The 24516-nt window shown below is 50.6% G+C and overlaps 1 protein-coding gene across 1 annotated transcript; it reads left to right on the top strand.

The window, feature by feature from the left end:
- Positions 1 to 21107: 21107 nt before the first annotated feature.
- LOC140222419 (secreted RxLR effector protein 161-like) lies at positions 21108 to 21663 on the top strand. The gene has a single exon (XM_072292943.1). It carries the CDS (start codon positions 21108 to 21110, stop codon positions 21582 to 21584), a length of 477 nt encoding a protein of 158 aa, XP_072149044.1. The 3' UTR covers positions 21585 to 21663.
- Positions 21664 to 24516: the final 2853 nt, after the last annotated feature.

Genomic DNA, 24516 nt, shown 5'->3' on the forward strand with positions numbered 1-24516 from the left:
CTCCGCCTTCTCCATTTGTGCACTAAGCACACACTGCACAATGAGGCTCTCATAATGATCTGCATCCTTTGAACCAATCTCCTGTATTAGTTGTTCCTCACTACCTACATGGTCAGCAGCAAGCAAAGCGAGTGTATCTTCATCAAAATCACTAGCAGAGGAATAACCACCATCTTCTTTGACTACCAAAACACGTTTGCTAGGATAGTCATGCTGCACGTGTCCAAAGCCCTTGCATCGATGGCACTGAACATCTCTTGTTCTACCCGTGGATGCAATTGAAGAGGTACTAGTGGCCGGTTTCTGGGCAGTCTTGGTTGCTGAATTTGTGGGAGGAGCACGTTACATGTCGCTAGATGGAGGTGGTGGTGCCGGCCGACTCGGGGATGGAGAGGGTGGAGGTGCACGTCCGGTCAAAGAGGTAGAATTGCGTGGCTACTATGATGTAGATTTTCCTGCAGAAATATTAGTCTTCGTACTAGCACATCGCCCCTACACTTCCCTTTCAGCTTTACAAGCAAGATGAAACAAACATGTTATGTTAGTATAATATTTATAAGCAAGGATGTCATGAATTTCATGGTTTAAACCACACAAAAGTCTAGCCATAATAGGTTCCTCAAAAGTTACAATGCAACATACCCATTTGTAATGCGTGATAATATTCTTCTACACTTTTAGCACCCTATCTCAATTGTTGCAACCTATTTAACAGATCATGTGTATAGTAAGAAAAAACAAATCTAGCTCGCATGACCCGTTTCAAAGCATCCCAAGTTTGTGGCATGTTATTAGGATTTCTCTTGCCATGTTCTATCCACCAAACAGAAGCAAAATCAGAAAACTCACTCGTAGCAGCCCTAACACATGTATTTTCAGGAAATTCATGACATGCAAACTTTTGATTAACAATAATTTTCTAAGTAATGTATGCATCAAGATCATATTTACCATCAAAAGGAGGTATCTTAAGTTTTATCTTACTGAAAGCATCATCATTATTATGTACCTCGCGTCATCGGTAAGCACCCATACCTCTTCGATTATTACTAGCTGTCGGCGATCATGAGCGTCTTGGTCATCTTGTTTAGTATCAGCATCCCAATTATCCTTTACACGCTCATCCTTCTTGTTATCTCCATCATGCCCATTAGTAGTTTTGGCATGCATCTCATCAAAGCGCCTCAAAATAGCAGCAAGGCTTTTGTCAATACGATCGACCGACGTCTCCAACCCTGTAAGCTTAGTGTTGGTGACAAGCTGCTGGCCTGCAACTGCCCAATCTTCTCATTCATCACATGCAAATCATCATCAAGCCCTTCCACATGCCCCTTCACTAGCTTTTCAAAATGTTGTATGATGCCCTTGGTGCGGGGAAAATGTGGCATATTCTGACTATCCTCTGATCCTGTCATGGACAGACGAACAAAGGCAACAAGAAAATAGGTGAAGAAATAAAATCCCTACATCTATTAGGATGTAACTACTACAAGGCGCTCACTCTCAACCCGTTACACAAGCTCTTACCAATTCTTACCTTGCTTAATAGGAGGGGATGGCAACCAAGTCTGCAACTGTGGAATGAAGTGTATCGGTGTTGCACCAACAAGACTTGTCAAGCTGTAGTCGAAATATATGGAGCTGTAGGTGGGCTAAAGCAAGGAAGTAGTAGCACCACGTTACTCACAAAGCAAGTTGAATAATTGTTCAATAGTGGTGCTATGCTGGTCCTAGCCTAGACCGTGCTAGAGACGCGAGCCTAGACACAAAGGAAGTCTCTCACCGATAAACCTTGCTCTGATACCAAATGATAAGAACCCGCTAGGTTTTATTCCCACTCTTTCAATGAGAGGTGTGGGATAACTCAATTGGTGGATGGAAACAACGTTCACGGCTTGACTACAGCCTTCCTAGGACGCTGCGGCTTAGCAACTGATACACCACCTCCAATGGCTACCGCGATCTTGTTGAGTGCGTCACCCGGCCACTAGGGCACTCGTCCTGCAAGCAATCGAAGAACTAGCAAGACCAAGTATAACAAGTACTGAATTATAAGATGTAGATGAAGCTTTCAAACTCAATCTCAAATAAGGTGGGGTTCCGAAGACAAGAAGACGGACAGCTGATCTAGCACGCGCGCTTACAAGCAAATAGCGAGAGCTAAACTTGATATAAGCAAAACCCAACTGTTCTTGGTGGTTGTCAAGCATGCACCCCAGGCTCACGAGTAGACCGTGAACGGCCCACGAAGGGACGTACTCGGACATGATGAAGATAAGGGGATAGGCGTATCCCACTCGGACTAGTCAAGGATGTATATGGAAACTACTCAGGCCATACCGAGTAGAACTCTGTAATTGTGCTCGACCAGGACTCGGACTTGTAACCCTGCCCTCCCGTGTATATAAGAGCGGGCAGGGACCCCCCTCAAATAGAACAACTCCAAGTGCATCTAAGATCAATACAAATAAACACACAGGACGTAGGGTATTACGCGATCTAGCGGCCTCAACCTGTCTAAATCGTGTTCCTTGCGTCACCATTGACTCCTTGATTCTCGACGGCCCTTACTGTATAAAAGACCACCTAGGGTACCCCTAGGCGGGTTGCCAGTCTAAAACACCGACAGTGGTGGCTAAGGGGTATATGAAGGTGGGAGGATGACCACCAGGGTGTTAGGGTCGTGCTCCAACCCTATGACATGTCCCTAATGGACTTGACTTGTTACACGGCCCATTGGGCTAAAATAAGGCGACGCAACACCTTTGGATGGAAAACCTCTCAATAGTAATTTTTTCATTGCGGCCGCCTCAGAATAGATATGGACTTGAGTCAAGATCCATATGAAATTAGACTTCATAAGGATTCCATGAAGTACTTGAACGCTCCAATCCGAGGATGTACGCGACCGTGGTGACCATCACAAGTTGGTGTTGTCCTGCAGTCCGAATCCAGCCTGCGTGAATCCTTCTCCGTTGCGGTCTTCTCCTTGGTTCCTAACCAAAACAAGAGTGCATGTGTCTCCATGGTATAAATATGATGGACAGGAACTCAAAAGTAAACTTACTTGATGATTAAGTTGACGAGCACGTGCGTGAGTAATAGGACCGGAAACTGGTACTTGTGTTAGCGTGGATGTATTGTTGATGGTTATGTCCTCATCACTCAAGCCTGCTACACCAACTAGACTCTTCAACAACACCTCCGACAATGAAGATGACACTCCTTTTTGTCTCATGGCAAAAGGGACCAAGGTACTAGATGCTACATCCTCCTCATCCCTCTCCTCCTCTATATCTAGCGTGGTTTAAAATGAGTTGGAGGATGAGGAAGGAAAACATAAAGCCAACATGATAAAAGTATTTGGAAAGAAAGACTGTAAAGAAATTAAAAAGATTTTGGAGAAATTGGAGAAAAAGGAGTCTCTCAATAGGCAAGAAGACTTGCTCATCTTTGAAAAGGAGAGAAACCTTGCTTTAGAGAAGCCTCTTGCCGAGGAAAAGGCTAAGGGTGAAAAATTGGCTATTGACTTGTCTCTAGCTAATGATTCAAATGAGAGGATGTCAAAAGAGCACACTTTGGCAAATGAATCTCTAGCTTCTCTAAAGGTCACACATAGTGAACTTCAAGAAAGCTTCTCACGCTTAACGGTCAAATACAAAGACCTTGAAGTTAACTATAATGCTCTTTGGGAAAGTACCAAAGCCAATTCCAAGGAAAATCTTGACTCCAATGCCTCCACTAGTGAAGGTTGCTCAAGATGCTATAAAATTGATGTAAATGCTTGTGTTGCTAACATTGCCAAGCTAGAAGAATTAATCAAAGCAAAGGATGTTCAAATTAAAAGATTGAATATGTTAGTGACACAAGGTTATGAAGGTAATGCCAAGCCTGAGCCTAAGATCAACTATAAGGATGGGAGGCATCCTAGGCACATGAATGGGCTTGGACACTACACGGGAAGAAGGGTAAATGATCGGAAGTTGGTGAATAGTAAGGAGGTCCACATTGATGAGGACACCAACTACAACACGGATACATCTACACCAGCAGCACCTTTTCCAGCGCCACTAGATGATCCTCCACCCCAGGCGCCACCTTCTAGGCCAATTACCCGGGCCTGTGCGACATAATTGACCTTCATCATGCTACTAAAGAATGAAGGCCCAGAAGAATAGAAGCTGGCCCAACAGGAGACCCATGTGTGGGCACCTAGGGTTGGGCGACCAGGAGGTTGGGCGCCCCTCCTGGTCGCACGCCTCCTTTTGGCCGCTAGGGGCTGTGCCCCCTCCTCTCCTCTATTTAGATAGAGTCTATGTTTATTTCCAAACTGGAGTTTTGTTTTACATTTAGATTTAGCTACTCTCGAACACGTGCAAATACGTGCTGTCCTCGTGTGATTCAGAACTCCACCTTTGAGTGATATTTAGATTGCTCACCTCTTTTTCTTGTTCGTTCTTCGATTGCGGACAGAAATCGATCTTCATGATCAGGCTGATCTTGCGCTGGCAAGGTTGGTAACCACAGGGAGTTGGTTCAGCGATTGTATTGGCACTTCGGGTTCGCTCATTGTAGTCGGATCGTGAGGGTCTACTTCCACCAAAGTTGAATTTATCTTCACTCACCGAAAGATCGGGCACTCCGACTCTATCAAGTGGTATCAGTTTTCCAGGTTGCTCGGTGAGTTTATCGAGTGTTTTTCCCTTCCTACAGTTCAAAAAACCTAACAAAAATTTATTTTCAGGTTAGATCCTTGTCCCACCAACCCTTTTGAGCCTTGCACCTTCTTTCAATAATTTGCGTCCTTGAATTTGTGCGCTTTCCGAATCAATTGTTGCTAGTTACTTTGTGTTTTCTCACCTTTTTTTCCCCTTCCGTTGTCTTGAACCCTAGCACGCCACCGCCCTCCCCCGAATCGCGAGGCAGCCGCGCCGTACCCCCTGATCGCCTTCTCCTCCCTGCCTTGTGTGTTTGGAAAGTCAAAAAAAAAGGAAAGACAGCAATCAAAAAAAAAGAGGACAGTCCGCACAGGAGAGGGAAGCCGATCCGATCACGCGGGTACGCCGCGTCTTTCCCCTAGCCGTGCGCATCAACTTACTCTAGAGAGAGAGAGAGAGAAGTGTAAAAGTGTGTGTGGTGCCTTGTTGTTTCAGAGTCATTTTATTCCTATTATCAGTTTCGGGGCATCCTAAAAAAACAAATCAAAAAAAACAAAAAAATAAAAAGAGGTGCGCCCTCTCCACCTTTGCCACTTCTTTGCCTCTGTTTCTTTCGGTTTCACTTGTTACCAGCAACTTTTGTTACGTGTTTGGCACTATAATTCAACTTTGCATTATTGTTTGATTGTGCTAATCCTTCAATTGAGTGCAGCCTTCCCAGAACTCCACATAGTTCTACGACGAGCAGATTTTGTTTCTCCAGGCAATCGCTCCTCCAATCTTTTGCGAGTTCCACCGGTTGGTTGTAGTTCGCCCCTGTGTGCATGGTAAGAATGGATAAGAATTTGATAACAGCACTAGTGTGAGCGCCTTGTGAGCCGTTACACCCCTGTTTTGTCGTCGGTTTTGCTATTGTGTTTGCGCTAACCATGGCAGATGATGTCGACGCAGGGGATGACCAGCTGCAGGCCATACAGGCACAAGTTGAAGGGCTTGTCGCGAACATTCAGATGATTCATGAATGGCTGGACTCAACGATCTCCTCGACGACCGAGCGGTGCGATCAGCTAGACCTCGCACAGACGGCCGCGAAGGCCACACTCGACACAGTTGTGGCACGACTCGATGCATTGCACACAACAGTCACAGAGTTGCAGCAGGGTTATGGTGGTGACTCAGAACAAGAAGATGGCGACCGTCGAGGCCGTGCCCACCGCGTGCCACGCCGTCCCAGTAATGATTCCTTTTCCAAGATTAAATTTAAAATTCCACCTTTTAATGGCAAATATGATCCTTAGAAGTTGAATAGAAATTTTCATGCCATGATATTCCTGCTAATTCCCAAGTTAAAGCTGCTATTAGTGAATTTACTGATTTTGCTTTAATTTTGTGGCGTGAATATAAACACAAACATCCCAATACAATTCCAACCACTTGGGATCAATTAAAAGCTACTATGCGCCACAGATTTGTGCCTTCTTATTATGCCCGAGATTTGCTTAATAAAATGCAGCGTTTTCAGCAAGGTTCCAAATCTGTTGAGGAATATTACCAGGAATTACAAATAGGCATGATTCGTTGTGGGTTATTGCAGGAAAATAACGCTGCTATGGCACGTTTTCGTGGTGGTTTGAACCGCGAAATTCAGGATATACTTGATTATAAGGAATACACAGATATGACAACATTATTTGAGTATGCTTGCAAAGCTAAATGTGAAGTGCAGGGACGCTGCTCGAAGACATATTCTAACTCTTTTGCAGGAAGAAGCTCGACATCCAACTCTGCACCCGCTCTCCCTGCGCCACCCACGCCCACCACTACACCACGTGAGAGAACGGCCAAACCTGCAAGCGCTGCCGCTTCCACAGGCGCAGCTCCTTCCACAGGCCGTACACGAGATATTCAGTGTCATCGTTGCAAAGGATTTGGCCACGTGTTTCGGGACTGTCCGAACAAGCGCACTTTTCTTATTCATGACGATGGTGATTACTCTTCCGCTAGTGATTCTGAAGATATTCAACATGCGATGCTTGCCACTGACCATGCAGCTATGGAGGTACATGTCAACCCGGTCGACGCCGATAGGTATGCAAGTCTTGTTGTGCAGCGTGTTCTTAGTACACATGTCGCCCCGCCCGAGAAGAATCAGCGACACACTCTGTTCCATACAAAGGGTGTTGTGCAGGAACGGTCGATTCGCATCATCATCGACAGCGGCAGCTCTAACAATCTGGCGAGTACCATGCTGGTCGAAAAGTTGTCGTTACCCACTCGTAATCATCCGTACCCATATCACATTCAATGGCTTAATGATGGTAGGGAACTTAGAGTAACTTGGTCGGTGCGTGTTCCTTTCTCCATGGGTGCTTATTCTGATTTTGTCGATTGTGATGTTATTCCCATGGAAGCATGCTCTTTGATATTTGGTCTACCCTGGCAATATGATACTGATAGCTTGCATCACGGTCGTTCGAATCATTATTCTTTCATATTTAAGGGTCAGAAAATAATTATACATCCAATGACACCTGACCAAATTGTTAAAGATGATCTTGCTCGAGCTGCTAAGGCTGCTAAACAACCTGCACAATCAACCTCTATTAATTCTGAGATCAAGTTGAAAACACCTGCTACACGTGCTGATTTCGCTGATTTACGCGATGCTCATTTGCCCTGCTATGCACTTGTATGCTCTAGTATGCTCGTTTCACTTGATGATGCCCCATCTTTGGATATTCCTCCTGCGGTTGCTAACCTTTTGCAGGATTACGCGGATGTCTTTCCCAAAGACTTGCCAACGGGTCTTCCACCGCTTCGTGGCATTGAGCACCAGATCGACCTTATCTCCGGCACACAGCTTCCAAACTGTGCACCGTACCATGCAAATCCGGATGAGACAAAGGAGATTCAGCGCCAGGTGCAGGCGTTGCTTGATAAGGGTTACATTCGTGAGTCTCTTAGCCCTTGCTCAGTTCCTGTGTTACTTGTTACTTCCCCCGGCTGCACTCCTGGAGGGCCTACAGGACGATATATACTTAGCAACAAAGCGACGGGAGAAAAATAACCGCCAGGAAGAACATCATACCTGGCCACCGGGAACGACGACGCCGTCTAGCACCTCCATCGCCGAGGATAGGGCAGCGCGGATGTTTGCAAGTCCGCCCTGCACTGCCTGCCACTTGCCCCACTCCTCGGCGTCATCCAGTGTGAAGAGGGGCCTATGCGGGTCGTCGCGGGACATCCAGCGCAGGGTAGCCCCACTCCACGCCTTGGGAATGGGACAGACCGAGGCAAGGGTAGAGGCCGCTCCGGCAGCCCCCGGTGCCACCATCCCCGACGCCACCGCCGGGGCATGCGCCGTCGCCTCGGATGCCGCCGGCCTCGCCGACGGTCCCAGCACGCGCGCCGTTGTCCTTGTTGAGGTCGCCGCGGACGTCGTCGACGCCAACGCGCGCCCCGATCTGTCCGCCGCCGCCACTGTCTCTGTCGCGGCTGCTGGAGCGGGCGTGCCCGTCGCTGCCACGTCCTTCATCACGGCCACAAAGGCAGGCGTCCCCGCCCCCGTCGTGGCCTCCGGAGCAAGCAACTCCGCCGCTGCATTCACCGCGGCTCCCCGGGCGGATGTCCCCACATCCGCCGCCACCGCTGCCTTCGTTGTAGTCGCCGAGGCGGACGTCCTCGGCTCTCCCACCGCCGCTGTCCCCGTCGTGGCCGCAGGGGCAGACTCTCTCTCCTCCATCGCCACTGTTGTCCCTATCACGGTCGCTGGGGCAACCGCCCACGTCTCCGCCACTGCCGTCGGAGTCGCACGCTCTTTTTCCGCCTCGTCGTCGAGGTCTATCACTACTCCGGTCGGAGGGCCCCCAGGGGTAATACCCTATCCCATGGGGTTGGCCGAAGAAGCAGAGGGCGGAGCAGGGGTCAGACCCTGCCCCGTGCTAGGTGGCGGCACCACTCCACCAGTTGCCGCCGCAAGAGCCACCTCCGCGGTGGGGTCCGCAGTCTCCTCGGCGACACCGCCGCTCGCTGCCGGCGGGGTCGCGGTCTGCCCCGCGGAGGTGGACAACACCCGTAGCGCCTTCTTCGGCGCTAGTGGCGAGACGAGGCCTCGAGGGGCGGCGCTGCGAAACAACAAACAACATTAGCAAAAACCACTCGATGCCTGGAAAGGAACGAGACTCGCGAGGAATTTCCACTCACACTCCCCCAGCACAAGGATGGTGCGTGCGTTTCGCCTCCGAGCCTGACGCCGACCCCGGGGCATCTGGCAACGGCCGCTTGCCGCTGCTCCTCTGCTCCTGGGCCGCAAGCAGAGGGACGGGGGTCGGCTCAGTCGACTCCTGAGGCACGCTCTGCGCTGACCCCTGGGGCGCGGCCCCAGAGCTCTGTGGGGTTGAGTCCCGGGTAGGCGGCCCGCTCGTTTTGTCCCCCGCGGCTGTTTGGGAGCACGACTCCCGGATAACGAGCATGCCCGACCGAGGCGTCAGAACGAACTCCTCCTCCTCTTCCTCCTCCTTGTCATTGTCCTCCTCCTCCGCCTCCTCCTCCTCATCATCGTCGTCGTCCGACACGACCTGGCCCCGCCGCTGCCATTGGAACTCTTTAGCGGCCTTCCTTTTCTTCTTCGCCGTATCCTTGTCCTTGCGCTGCTTCTGCTTCTCGGCAAGGAGATGGTTTTGCTGCCGCTGCTCGGCGTCCTCTGGCATCGATGGACGCGAGTCGACGACGCTAGTCATGTTGCCCTGCAAGAAAACTCCGCGTTAGAACAACGAACCAAGAAATGTAGCAAAAAGAAACAGGCGCGCAGAGTCCTCACCAGGTCGATGAAATTCTCGTCTGGGCGCATCGGAGGGTGGGCGGGCACCGAGTAATCGGCGTCCTTGTTGTCCAGCGCCTCCCGGACTTGCTGCCGGATCTCGGAGGTGGCGAGCGCACCCGTCGCGAGGACGGTGCCCTCGGTCGGCACGCCGGGGGTCATCTCGGCGAGCGAGCGGACCCGGAGCATCAACGGCACCACTCTCCGAGCGTGGTACGCCCCGATAACTCCGGCTCCGGTCAGCCCCTTTCCCTTCAGGTACTCGATGGCCTGAAGCAAGCCAGTGATTCGCTTCTTCTCCTTCTCCATCGGGCCGTATGACCACAGCTCCGGTGCCGCCTTAATGATGCGGCCAGTGAACTCCGGCAGGGGGGAGTTGGAGTAGTTCTTCACGTAGAACCACTACTGATGCCACCCCTTGTGGGACGCCGCGGTCTTCATCGCCATGTACTCCTTGGCGTGAGTATGGCGGAGGTGGATTCCGGCGCACCCTATCAGCACCGGGGTTGCCCCCTGCTGGCTTCCTCTCTTCTCGGCCTTTTGGTACAGGCTGACCGCGAAGAAATACTTCCACAGCGAGAAGTTGGGCTCGATGCCCAGGAACCCCTCACATAGCGCGACAAACGCCGCGATGTGCTGGATCCTGTTGGGATTGACGTGCTGCAGCTCGAGCCCGTAGTAGTGCAGGAGCCCGCGGAAGAAAAGGCTCGACGGGGTTGTGAACCCCCTCTCGTGGAAGTGGGCGAACGACACGACGTAGCCGGCGGGCGGATTCGGCACCTCCTCCATCTCGGGGAACCACCATTCGCCCCTCTCGGTTCTCTCACAAAGGAGGCCCTTCCTCGTGAGGCTGTCGGCGCGCGAGGTACCAAAGCTTGTGCGCGCCTAGGATCCCATCGCCAAGGGGAGAAAAGCTCGACGGCGGAAGAAGAGGAAGGTTGTGGCGCTGGGCGGAGGAAGACGAACGGCGCGCAAGAAAGCTAAGGGCGCGTGGAGAGGCAAAAAGACTTGGGGACAAATAGCGGGCGGAACCGACGAGGCGGACTCCCCGTCTTATAGGAAGGTGCGTGGGAAGTAGAACAGACGCCCCCGTCACAATAAATGCGGTGCTAGGTACGCCCTGTCACGCCCGCCCCTTTTCCGAAAATCGTGCGCACGACTAGCTGCAGGAAACATCTCCTCCTTCCTCGATTCACGAGTTGGCATCTTCTGCCATTTCGTCTCCCGGAGAGTGCGCGCACAGCATCCTCCACGTCCGGCCCGAGGCACAACCTCCTCCATGTCCAGCCCGAGGCCCACCAAATGGTAAAAAAGGGATACGGGGCTAAAAATGCCCCTACGGCCCATTACAGTCTAGGGGTTCGAAGGCTGACCCACTACATGTTCGACAGCCGCCCCAGGACACCCCCGAGCGAGGGGTGAGAGGAGACGGGTCCACTAGCAGCCATCACCCGGGCGCGCGACAGCCTAGGGCGTCCCGATCTCACATTCGAGTCCGGTCCGGCATCAAAGTTCATGGTTTTTCCCCGAGGAAAGGCAACGAGCCCCCAGATCCGACCGAACAGATTCGGGAACTATATGAACTGGCCGACCGGAACCTGGGGTACGCCACCAGCTTGGCCCGAGCTGGACCCCCCCCCCTGAACGGGGACTGGGACCCCACTCGAATCAACCCGTCAGTAGCTCAATGAGCACCACGGTTCGTCTGGTGAGGATAGTGTGGCGCGGCTCACCCCCTCCGTCTCAGTGAACGAACACTTGAGGGGTAACGTACAAAAGTCGAACTAGCCTCCCGACCGGTCGCCTGCAATGCGCGGGGGCTCGGGGGCTAGCCTCGCAACCAATGACCACGGGGATGGTCACGACTTGAGGCTCTCAAACAGAAGGGAACAACAAGAAATCCTCCCGCGCTGAGTCGCCCACGGGACGCTTCACCTAATCAACCTCCTCGGCTGAGCCGCACAAACTACACTTCCCGTCCCTGATTAATGGCAGCTTGCACGATGAACAGGGATCCCCTACGAACGGCGATAGTAGCCTCTGGAGGAGCGTCCCCGCTCCACCACAAGCTCGGGGGCTACTGTTGGGGGGAAATATTAACGACCTGCTAAAGCCCATGAAAACAACAATCATAAAGGCCCAAGCCTACCTAAGTTAATAAAGACTGCCAATGGCCCAACACGGGAGGGGAGAGCCACGCTCCGCCTCGCCCGACCCAGTGTCCCGGGGTCGGACGGTCCCGACCCCTTGACGATAAAACTCCGCCTCGCCCGACCCGCGGGCCTAGGGTCGAGAGTGCCCGACCTCCCGCCGCAAGACTCCACCTCGCCCGACCCAGGGCGCAGGGGGTCGGACTCACCCGGGCCCACAAGACAAGTATTCGCCTCGGGCGCAGAATGGAAGGGAGCGAGGATCTCGTGGGCCCCCTGTCGAGCTCGCCATTAATGCGCCGCGGCTCTAGCGCGCAGAAAGGCACCCGCACCCCCGACACGACCCATCACAAGTACCCATGCACGACCGCACGGCACGGGCTACAGTGGCTGCGGTTCTCCCCGATTCGCTGCAGGGCACTCATGGCCTACGCCGCCCGGCATAGGAGGAAGCCCCGCCCGCTCTCGCGCCCCGCACATCCGGCGACAGGGACGTGACGTCCGCGTCCCCCGGGCCATCAGCAAGATAACAGGACCAGCCGCCTTTCCCGACGGGCATAGATGCCACGGCCAAACATCATCATCATGCCTGGTGGCAACAGCCACCAGGGAGATCGTTGACAGGATCTGAAGGTAGCCGCCCTCTTCCGGTGGACGCGCTGACAGGAGCCAAAGGCCAGAGCGGGGGCCGCGGCCCTGGAACTTGGTCCCTCTCCATACGTTGTATTTTTACTTAACTTAGTTTATCTCTTTTACTTCTCCTCACACCCGGTCTCACCTGTAACCCCGGTGGCCTCCTTGCGCTATAAAAGGAGAACCGGGGGCCCTGAGACGGAAGACTCTCAAAAGCCAACAGAACACACTCACACTCTCCTTTAGAGCATCAGTGCACACCCAAGAGACTTGGGACCAACTCCCTCTCTCGCCCTCCTGTAACCCCTACTACAGACCCCGTGTGGGCAACACGAGCAGCACCCGATACTGGACGTAGGGCTCTTCCTCGCCCGAACCAGTCTAAACCCTGTGTCTCCCACGCCACCATCCGAAGATTTACGCGCATAAAATAAATTTACTAGTCTTAGTCTTGATCTGCTAATCTTGAGAACGACAGCTAGGCATTGTGGAAATGCGGGCCCATTGGTGGCCCCAAGTCTATGGACCCGTCAGCAGCCCCCGAGCCCCTTTTGGGCTTTTTTGAAGTCGTGAAAGGGCTGTTTGATTTTGACTTGCAGGCTGCTGCTCTTTGTAGCTCAATGAAGGCTTTCATCGTTATATGTTTTCTGTGCCCATCGCGCTGTGGAGGCAGGTTGTCGTTGGGACTTTTGGCGTTCGCCCCTTTTCTCTACCGCATTGCATGGGGTAGCCTAGTGGGATCAGGCATCTAGCCCCTGAGCAGGTACAGGCACCTAGCCACCGAGGGGATGACTGGCAAAGGCCACAGAGGCATGCCAGATGGATACAGGCGCCTAGCCCCTGAGCAGCGGACTGGCGTAGGCCGCGGAGGTGTGATGAGTAGGCATAGGTTCCCAGCTCCCGAGGAGGGGACTTGTTGGTAGTCCATCTTTCACTGGGCTCATGCGAGCGGACCCGGTAGGTCTAGCCCCTAAGCCTGCGGCCGACTGCGGAGTCGGTCGGAGGCTGAGCACTTTGGTACTCTTTTCTTGGGCCGTGGACTCTTGTGTCCCCATTGGTCGGTATCAGGTGGTCCCTGTTGTGAGTCGGGGTGCTTGTCCATGTGTTTTCCAACTGCGACTTGTGTCGTCTGTCATATTCCCGAGTTGGGATTTGGCAGCCCGAGCCCCTAAGCTCCATTGAGCTCAGTCGGTCGGTCGCATTTTTCATGCATCACCCCATCCGCGGTCTCCGCAACCGGAGGGGTTGAGCTAACATCACTTGCCTCGATGGCTCGAGTGACGCGCTCGGCAAGCTCACTAACGGGCATGTTCCAATGGAATCCGGGTCCGTCGTTCGTAACAGGGTCGGCATAGCCCTCATGTGGCATTCCACTGCTCCTTAACCCACCTCCCGCCAGATGCCCAAGCCGTTCCAGAGACCGACTCGGGTGGCCCACTGGCCTCCCCTCGATGGAGATTCTGTGGGCATGGCTCAAGGTCAGGATCGAATGAGAAGGTCAAGATGACCCTATCCACTTCTGAGCGGGTCGGGCAAAGGCCTCTAGGGCCCATCTGTGTTTTCTCCCCTGGCTCCGTTTGACACGAGGCGACCTCGAGCCCTTCACGGGCTAGCCTTCGAACCCTAGTCGGTCGCAACTCATTTCGAATGAACCGCTATTGCTTTGTGACGCAACACAAAGCAATTGTAATTTAATGATTGAATGTCATGTATGAATGAATGCATGCATGGGATGGATGAATGTGTAGGGATACGAGGTAGGCTACACTAGCGCAAATCAAAATTTCTACCGTGTAAAACCAGGAATAACTGCCGTATAAGGATCACGGGATTACCACTCGACGCACTATTGGTGCGGAAGATGTAGATGTGCGTCGATGCAGTGAAGACGATCACGTAGTCGTACGTAGTCGATCAACGTAGTCGTACGTAGTCGATCACGTCACGTCCAGCAGCTCCTCAGCAGCTCGTCCACGTGCAGCAAGATCGCCTTCGGTGCCACGGCTCGTCGTGGCTCGTCGGCGGCTCATCCAAGTGCTGCAGGCGCAACACCTCCAAGGTATCCACATGTGCAGGGAGGAAGCGTCGCAAGCCGGACTGCTAGATCCGCGAGTTGCAACAGGCGAGGGCATGGGAGGCGCGGCAGGTGTGTTTCGCCAAAAGGTGTAAACCCTAGGGCGCCCCCACCCCTCTATTTATAGAGGTTCCTAATAGGCCTCTGGGTCCGAGGCCCATTAGTACTTCTAAACCTAATCCAACTCGGATCAGATCCGAATTGGGCTTCCAGCCCCTTAAGTGTGTGACCCTATGGGTTCGGATACGTATAGACATGGCCCGAGTACTCCTACTCGGCCCAATAGTCGGTAGCGGCCTCTAGCAAGACGTGCCAACTCCTATACGCACACGAAGATCATATCAGACGAACCATCACAACATAATATATAAGCTATTCCCTTTGCCTCACAATATTTGGTCTAGCTTCAAGCCGACCGCTCTTTCTCGATCCTGTGATTCGGAATCCCTTTGTAGGTTAACTCTTAACCGTACGTAGCATGGCCATGCATTTTCGGATCCGATCACTCGAGGGGCCTAGAGATATCACTCTCAATCAGAGAGGGGCAAATCCCATCTTGATTGACCATGTCTCATAGCATGCTTCTTGACAAACCCGAAAGCTACCTTTATAACTACCCTGTTACGGCGTAGCGTTTGATAGCCCCTAAGTAGGTCGATCCACATCTTGAATACATGCGACAATCTCAGGTCTAAGGACAAAGCGTATATGTTGTTTAAAGAGAGAACTACTTCTCATGTTGGGTCAGTCCTAGCACATGTCTCCACATGTGTCCACATTATTAGTTCAACATCTCCATGTCCATGACTTGTGAAACATAGTCATCAACTAATACATGTTCTAGTCTAATATTCATGTGTGTCCTCACATGAACTCCGACTAGGGACAACTTTAGAATAACCATACAAGTAAAGAGTTTAATGGATATTTAAGTAGCCTTTAATGGATATTCAATGAACACAATATACAAATCATGGATACAAATGGAATATCATCATCTCTATGATTGCCTCTAGGGCACACCTCCAACAGTCTCCCACTTGTACTATAGTCAATCTAGAAGGTACCTAATACCCATAGCTCTTACATGTGCGTCATGCTTAGCCTGCGGGAGTGGTTTTGTCAACGGATCAGAAATGTTCAGATCCGTGTGTATTTTGCATATCTTGATCTCACCCCGGTTAACGAAGTCTCGAATGAGATGAAATCGCCGCATTACGTGTTTGTTCTTCTGGTGGTTCCTTGGCTCCTTTGCTTGCGCAATTGCCCCATTGTTATCACAGTAGAGATTCAATGGGCTGGACGCATTCGGGAACACACCAAGCTCAATGAGGAAATTCCTTATCCAAACACCCTCCTTCGCGGCTTCCGAAGCCGCGATGTACTCGGCTTCTGTCATAGAATCGGCCACCGTCTCCTGCTTGGAACTCTTCCAACTAACAGCACCACCATTTAGCGTGAACACAAATCCTGATTGTGACTTTGAATCATCTCTGTCGGTTTGGAAACTAGCATCGGTGTAACCTGTTACAACGAGCTCCTCCTCACCTCCATAGACGAGGAACATATCACTGCGCAGTGGGGGAGAGCTTGATGCAGCAAGCACAGGCGGTCGCCGAGCATACCACTGCGCAGTGGGTGATGGAGGCTCGCCTCTCAGCGGGGGCCACAGGTGCGAGTCAAGAAGGCATCACCAATCCTGATCAAGCGGTGGAGACTGGGTCAGAAAAAAATGTCATCCTAACCACAACTAAGGCACCTTCATCCACACCAACCGCACCGCCAGCCAACGCGACCAGGGGGCAGTAGTATATTCCATAGAAGTAGTTAGTTCTTTGTATTATAATGAATTCCGCCGGGGACTGAGGGCCCTCAAAAGAACAATTTAAGTTCTTTGTGATCATATTGAATGTGACGAGCAGCTTGTGCCACCTGTCCTCATTTTTGCCTTTAAGTAATTCTTCTTTTTGCCCTTTTCCTCTCAAACCTACCCGTTGACCGTAGGCTGCAACCTTTAGAACCCGGGCATGGCCCGCGAGGCTCAGCTGCTCGTAACCATAGTCGTGGCAAGGTCTGATAGGTTGGGAAGCTAGAGCGCTACTTTAGGGTGGTCTAGAGGTTGGGATGCCCTTTCATTTGAGCGAGGTGCGTGATTACGCAAAAGTAAAGAGGGGGTGATGTCGCACCCCTATGGAGCCCCCGAGCGACATAGGTTGAGCATGCTTGGTCTGGGGTGCTGTAGGAGCAAGTGTTGAGTGGAAAAGGACTCGTAATAACCTGAGTTCCGCTTTTTGGATGCGACGACCATAGGCCCATAGTCCCGGTCCATTCGGGCTGGGACTCCGGTCGCCATTCCGGTTGCTCAATCGGCCGACACACCTACAGTGCACCTCCTTGTGTTCCTCGTCGAACCGGTCGTGGCCTGTGCCGCCCGCGCTTGCCGCCATTCGGTGGACGCCGACGTCGTGCCAAGCTAGGCGTCGCATGTGGATGACGCTGCGTGCGTCACAGTTCGGTCCAAGACACCGATGCACATGATGATGATGTGGAGCTAGTGCCAGGTCAGGCTGTGGCATGGCCGTGGCACTCCGCCCTGCACGATGCGGCAACGGGGGCGACCGGATGGAGCGATTCGGCTGGTGCGGCCCTAATACCTCGGTCGGGCAAGAGGCCGCATGCCATTGTCGTGATGCGGAGCTTTTTGCCTGCTAGATGGCGGCAGTCTGTATCAGTGCCTGAAGGTTCTGGTGGATTGCCTGCTCCTACGGGTCGGCAAGCTTGGGGAGGCTGTGCAGAAGCATCGCTGCGGCGGTGATATTCTAGCTAGCCCAAGCAAACTGTGGGGGGTCATCCCACCCGGCTAGGATGTTGCGTTGGACCTGGTTGCGCCGCTCGCTGGGTTGCACGTGTGCGGCTCAGAGCGTGCCGCTGGGCGTGCCGGCGGGGGTGGCTGCTCGGCCTGTTGCTGTTGTCGTAGCTCGTCGCCATGCGCCTGCGCCTGTGCTAGGGCCTCCGCATGGTGGTCCGGCGCGGTGTGAGTCTGCTGCGACTCCACCACCTCAAGTGGCTATCCCAGGACATCCGCCATGGCGCACTCCCGAGATAAAGGATGGTTGAATGCCATGATGTCGCTGATGCTGGAGCTATCGCTCTCTATCTCCTCATCACAGAGGTCGTGGAAGGAGGCGGGAGTGTAATCCGCCATTCCCACGAACTCGCATGGGTGAGGGGGCAACGTCATGACCCTCCAGATCCCCTGTGTGTACGCGTTTGCAGGGGACACGAGACCATAGGGGAACCAGCCGCATGGCGTGCATGGCGGAGATAGCGGTGTCCCTCCGGGGAGCTAGTGGAAAGTGTTGATCATTGAGTACATGATAGTGTCCACGTCACTCACCATGGGGTTCGAGCCCAACATGGACTCGATGCGGAGTGCGAGTGCCTCAACGTCAAGATCGTAGAGCGGCTCGCAGTCGATGAAGGGAGCTCCTCCTCTCAGGGACGCCGGGGTGGCCGCCTCTTCATGGAGGCAGAGTATGCTGAGATGATCAGCAACGAAGTCCAGACTTCCGAAGTGGAAGGTCTGCGATGGCGCAAAGATGGGTGGAACCCACATCCCACCGATCGTGGGCATGGGAAACTCCAGCGAACCGAAGCGAATTGTGTCGCTCAAGCTATATTCTTGGTCTAGTCGGGGTTAGTTGGTTGACTATATTCTTCAGCCCAGGTGCTCAAAGATTGCAGTGGGGGTACAAACAAGAGGGATGAGAGGGGGTGTCCGAGACCTGGTCGTGCTCTGGTTCGAATGGGAGAGAGTGACTGAGGGCTCAGGTGTGCGCTATGTCTTGGAGAGAATTAGAGTCCTCTATCTAGAGATAAAGAGCGAGCCCCCTTTTATAGTCAAAGGGAACGGCCTTACAAGCTAGAGAGAGAGAGTGCGGGCGTCGTCCAGTCATGTCGAGACCCACATCGTCGGGTATGGTATGGCCGCCATCCTTAGTCCCTGTTCATCTCGTCAGGCCACTCCGTTGTGGCAGGTAGGTTGTAGCGGCACTATGCGGGGCATGCACAGGGCGTGGTGTGATATGGTTCCTCATATGGTAGTTGACCTGGGCGCTTCCTCTTATCCACTCAACCTACTCCCTAGGCCCACACCGAGCGGGCGTCCCCGGTTGATTATCCCAGTCGGCCCTGGCCGTGCTGGTTGGGAGGAGTGGCGTGGTCGTTACGGCACATCCCCGGTCAGGGGAACTTGGTCGGGATCGTATTGCAATCCTGCCCCTGACTGGACCCTTCTGGTCGGGGTGCCGACTAGGCCTCATGGTCAGAGAAGCCGGTCGGTGGCCGGATCTTGGTCTTGGCCTGCGATGCGTTACTGGGCTAGCCCAGGTGTGCGGCATCGCTGTGCCTCTTGTTAGGCTAGGCATTATGGGAAAGCAAGCCCATTGGAGGTGCCAGGCCTATGGACCTGTCACTTTGGGATACAATTTGTTGTCCATTTCACAACTTTGTGAGAAGGGCTACAATTGTCTCTTTACTGTAACCATCTTTAAAACGGAGGATTCCTCTATTGCTTTTACGGGTCGTTTGAAGGCCAAGCTCTATCTAGTTGATTTCACAACGGATAGAGTTGAGCTTGAAACTTGTTTAGTGGCAAAAACTAACATGGGTTGGCTTTGGCATTGCCGACTAGCCCATGTTCGGATGAGGAACTTGGCCAAACTTCAAAAGGGTGATCACATCCTAGGACTAACAAATGTTGTCTTTGAGAAAGATAGGATATTTAGCGCATGTCAAGCTGGGAAGCAAGTTGGTGCTCCACACTCCGCTAAGAACATTATGACTATGTCAAGAACATTGAAGCTACACATGGATTTATTTTGACCCATTGCTTACGTTAGCATTGGTGGTAATAAATACGGTCTTGTTATTGTTGATGATTTTTCCTGTTTCACTTGGGTATTCGTTTTGCATGATAAAAGTGAAGCTCAAGGGATGGTCAAGAAATTTGTTAGAAGAGGTCAAAATGAATATGAGTTGAAGATCAAAAGGATAAGAAGTGACAATGGCTCAGAGTTTCAAAACACCAATGTTGAAGAATTTCTTGATGAAGAAGGGATCAAGCATGAATTATCCACTCCATACACTCCTCAACAAAATGGAATTGTGGAGAGGAAGAATCAAACATTGATTGAAGCCGCTATAACCATGCTTGATGAGTACAAGATCCCAAATATCTTTTTGGTGGAAGCAATTAACACAGCTTGCTATACCATCAATCGTCTCTACCTGCACAAGTGTTTGGGCAAGACACCCTATGAGATAATCACCGGTAACAAGCCCAAGGTGCATTACTTTAGAGTTTTTGGGAGTAAATGTTTTATTCTAAACAAGAAACCCAAAAGCTCCAAGTTTGCACCAAGGGTTGATGAAGGCTTTCTACTTGGTTATTGTACTAATGAACATGCCTATCATGTTTTCAACAAAACCACCAGTTGTGTTGAGATCACGGTAGATGTGACTTTTGATGAATCCAACGGCTCTCAAGTAGAGAAAGTTGATAAAAACCTTGTGGATGATGAGGAGCTACCATGTCAATCAATCATTAGAATGGGTTTGGGTGAAGTAAGACCGCGTGAAGTTGAGGCTCAAGTACCGGAAGAAAATGAAAACAATGATCCATCATCATCAACAAGAGTTGAACCACCAAGTTCTCAACAAAGCCAAGACCAAAGTCAAGTTCATGGTGATGACCAAGCTCATGGCATTGATCAAGGGGGAGAACAAGGTGGTGAAGCTTAAGAAGGTGCTTCACAAGTTGAAAATGATGATGGTGGACCAATTCAATAGCAATCACAAGTGTCTTATCCAAGAGTTCATCAAAGCATTCAACGGGATCATCCTGTTAACAACATCATTGGAAGTATCCAAAGAGGGGTAACGACTCGTTCACATTTAGCAACCTTTTGTTGTTGTTACTCATTTGTTTCTTCTTTGGAACCTCTTAAGGTAGATGAAACACTTGATGATTCGGATTGGATGATTGCCATGCAAGAACAATTAAACAACTTCACAAGAAATGAGGTATCGGAGTTGGTTAAGAGACCAAAGCAAAATGTGATTGGCACCAAGTGGGTTTTTTGCAACAAACAACATGAGCATGGTGTGATCACAAGAAACAAGGCAAGGTTAGTTGCACAAGGTTTCACCCAAATTGAAGGTTTGGATTTTGGTGAAACCTATGCACCCGTAGCTAGGCTTGAGTCAATTTGTATTTTACTAAGCTATGCTACTCACCATGATTTCAAGCTTTATCAAATGGATGTGAAAAGTGCATTCTTGAACAGCCCCCCTATCCGAGTTGGTGTATGTGGAACAACTGTCGGGCCTTGAAGATCCAAAATTTCCAAATCATGTGTACAAGCTCCGTAAGGCACTGTATGGGCTTAAGCAAGCACCTAGAGCATGGTATGAATGCCTTAAGGATTTTCTTCTCAAGAATGACTTTGGAATGGATAAAGCCAATTCGACTCTCTTTACTCACAAAGTTGATAAGGATATATTTATTTGCCAAATATATGTCGATGACATTATATTTGGTTCTACTAATCAAAAGTTTTGTGAGGAATTTAGTAGGATCATGACCAAGAGGTTTGAAATGTCCATGATGGGTGAATTTAAGTTCTTTCTTGGATTTCAAGTCAAGCAAATGAAGGAAGTGACATCTCATATGTCAAACCAAGTATGTAAAAAATATGCTCAAGAAGTTTGACATGGCCGATGCTAAACCTATCAAGACACCCATGCCATTGAATGGGCATCTTGATCTCAATGAAGAAGGAAAGCCGGTTGATCAAAAGGTATATCGCTCCATGATTGGCTCTTTACTTTACATTTGTGCATCTACGCCGGATATTATGCTTAGTGTGTGCATGTGTGCAAGATTTCAAGCCAATCCTAAGGAATGTCATTTGATGGCCATTAAGAGAATTTTGAGATATTTAGTATACACTCCTAACCTTGGCTTATGGTATCCCAAGGGCTCCACTTTTGATTTACTTGGCTACTCTGATTCAAATTATGCTGGTTGCAAAGTAGATCGAAAGAGCACAACAGGGACTTGCCAATTCCTTTGTGGATCCTTGGTGTCTTGGAGCTCTAAGAAGCAAAATTCGGTTGCTTTATCCACCGCCAAAGCCGAATATGTGGCAGCTAGTGCTTGTTGTGCTCAACTCTTATGGATGAAGTAAACATTGAGTGACTTCGGTTTTGAGTATAGCAAGATTCCGCTCTTCTGTGACAATGAGAGTGCCATTAAGCTAGCTAACAACCCGGTGCAACACTCTCGAACAAAGCACATAGATATTAGACATCACTTCTTATGGGATCATGAGGCTAAGGGAGATATTGCTCTATGCCATGTAAGCACCGAAAGGCAACTTGCCGATATCTTCACTAAGCCTCTAGAAGAGCAAAGGTTTTGTGCTTTGAGGAATGAGCTAAATATTTTGGATTTTCGTAACTTTACTTGACTTATTGCACATGCTTGATTGTTTCCTAGATAAGAAAAATTGATTTATTTGTGTTGAGTTTCTTTTAAAACATGGATTTTGATCCTTGGATCAAAACTTCACTCAAGTGATCATTGTTATGTAATGTTGATTGTTAGCTGATCTCTAAGGTGTCAAGTTGTCTTATATGTCCACAAGCTATATATATCTTGAAATCTCAAACCTTATCCACCTCAAAATCAATCTTTTTGGAGCTGTCTTAACTTTATCAGAACTTCCGATCCACCGTTGGAACTTTCCAGTTTCCTCCGACAAAGGGTGCTCAGGAGATGATTTTAATTTTTGTCGGAACTTCCGACGCCCCGTCGGAACTTCTAACAGTCTGCCTGGGGGTATATATATACCCGTTGAACCGCCCCCTTCAAACCCTATCTTCACTCCACCTCTGAAGGAGATCTCAAGTTTTAACTGTGGAAAGTGGAAGCCCTTGCTTTCTTTGGATTCCCTACTCCTCGAAACCTCCAATCCATCTTGAGAATCATCCGATCCGCACGGGAACTCTTTGAGGTAATCTATTCAAAAATCCTATCGCCCGATCTCTCAATGCTATAGGAGTTAATCAATTTCCTTTTGGAGAAAGACTCTAGATATGTCTTAGAACTCATGCCTGTGATATCTTTTGAATTGGTGGGCTAGATCTCAAATTCCATGAATTTTAGACGAACTCGGGTTCTGTTGGAACTTCCGACACTGGATTGGAAGTTCCGACCCTTAGTCGGAAGTTCTGATAAGTTCCTGAAGTTTCTGTTTTGATTCAGATGGGTCGAGAAAGGTGAAGCAAACATCATGAGGAAAGCCTAGAAATTGAGTCCAATTCATCCACAGAATCTGATGATATGCCCATCTCTCAGAGGAAAGGAAAGAGAAAGGCTGTCTCAAAGGTCCCTACTCGTGCCAGAGGCAGGGGGAAGCCTACTCTAGCTAGGGGGCTGTCAGCTAGGCACCCCTGGGCCCGCTAGAGGACTTGCAGACCCACTCAAGGGGACGTACCCGAAACCTACTCAGACATGAAGACTACTTTGCAGGGCGCGTAGGCTTCATGGTTTCCCCGAAGACTAGTCGGGTAGGAAGGAGATTACTCTACCAAGTTAGAGTAGGACTCTGTAACATACTTGACTAGGACTTGTACACAATCCGTCCTGTAACCCTTCTTCCCCGACTATATAAGGGCGGGTAGGGACCCCCTCCAAAGAACGAAGAACAAGAGAACACAACTGAATCAATACAATCAACACACGGGATGCAGGGTATTACGCGATCTAGCGGCCTGAACCTGTCTAAATCGAGTTCCTTACATCACCATCGACTCCTTGATTCATGATGACACCCACTGCACATAATACCACCTAGGGTACCCCTAGGCGGGTTGCCGGTCTAGAACACCGACAGTTGGCGCGCTAGGTAGGAGCAGTCGCCGAATTTCTCCGCGCGAGAATGATGGCACCAGTCATCGTCAAGCCCATTTTCTCCTTCGAGGTGGGCGCAACCTTCATCTTCAGCTCCTAGCTTTGCATCGCTCACGGTGTTGGATCCTTTCAACGCTGCATCATCAGCGACCAAGAAAAGAAGCACCTCGACGAGAATTTTCTTCAAGAAACAGGGAATCCCACTGAGAAAATCCAAAATTTAAACGTCTACGACAATGAGATCGACTATGGTTCAGACTCAACCTCGACTCGGACTAGTCCACACAGGTTGAGATCCAAGTTTTCCTGCAAGCCGATTTCAACTCGAAGACAATTCCCGAACAGACTCCGCAACAGAGCCGTGGTCCACCAAGGTTTCCTTACTTGAATCCAATCCGAACTCGAGTCAGTCAAGGACTCCGACTATGACTCGAACTACATCCAAGAGATTCCTTTATCAAGCCCAGCTCAAGTCTTGGTAATTACTTTAACTCCACAAGGAAGATTCGTTTATTGGCCTGGAATGAAGCCATCTTTCTTGGCTCAAGATTACGAGTCACGCCTTGTCGCTCACATAGACAATCTCCCATATCAAAAAGGCATTCCGCTCACTTCAACCTATGAGGAAGGAAGCACCATAGAGATTGCAATGTGGAGCTCTAGAAGCTACTACCCGGACAGGGAAATCTTTGTCATCACATGAAAAAATAATGATGCGGGCGCCAGTCTCCAGAGAACTCCTCGATGGGTTTCACAACTTGATGGCATTTCAGAAGATGAACATCAGCTAACGCCCCACAAGATGAAACTTCTGAACAAAGAAATCAAAGAACAGCATCCAATGCTGCCCGAGCGGATCGTCGCAGACTATTTGCTACAAACATCCCTATTGTGAACCTCGAAAGAGCATTCAACGCAGTGCAAGCTCGAGAGCACAACACTCCACTCCCAGCAATTGCCTCAATCAATCTCATATCAACTCTCATACCTCATGATAGAGACAACGAGTTAACAGCACAACTCGCAGAGCGGGGCAATCGGTTTATTGCACAACTCGTAGATCAAGCTTACAAATTACTCGACAAGGAATCTCCAATTCCATCTATTCCTCGTAACTCAGCCCATCAAGACGGTAGCAGAGGCATCACAGTCCATGATGGCCATCGCGAGGCTCAAAGAAAAAGTAACAATGTAGTTAACCAACC

This window comes from Setaria viridis, chromosome 4 (genome assembly GCF_005286985.2).
Source record: "Setaria viridis chromosome 4, Setaria_viridis_v4.0, whole genome shotgun sequence".
NCBI lineage: Eukaryota > Viridiplantae > Streptophyta > Magnoliopsida > Poales > Poaceae > Setaria > Setaria viridis.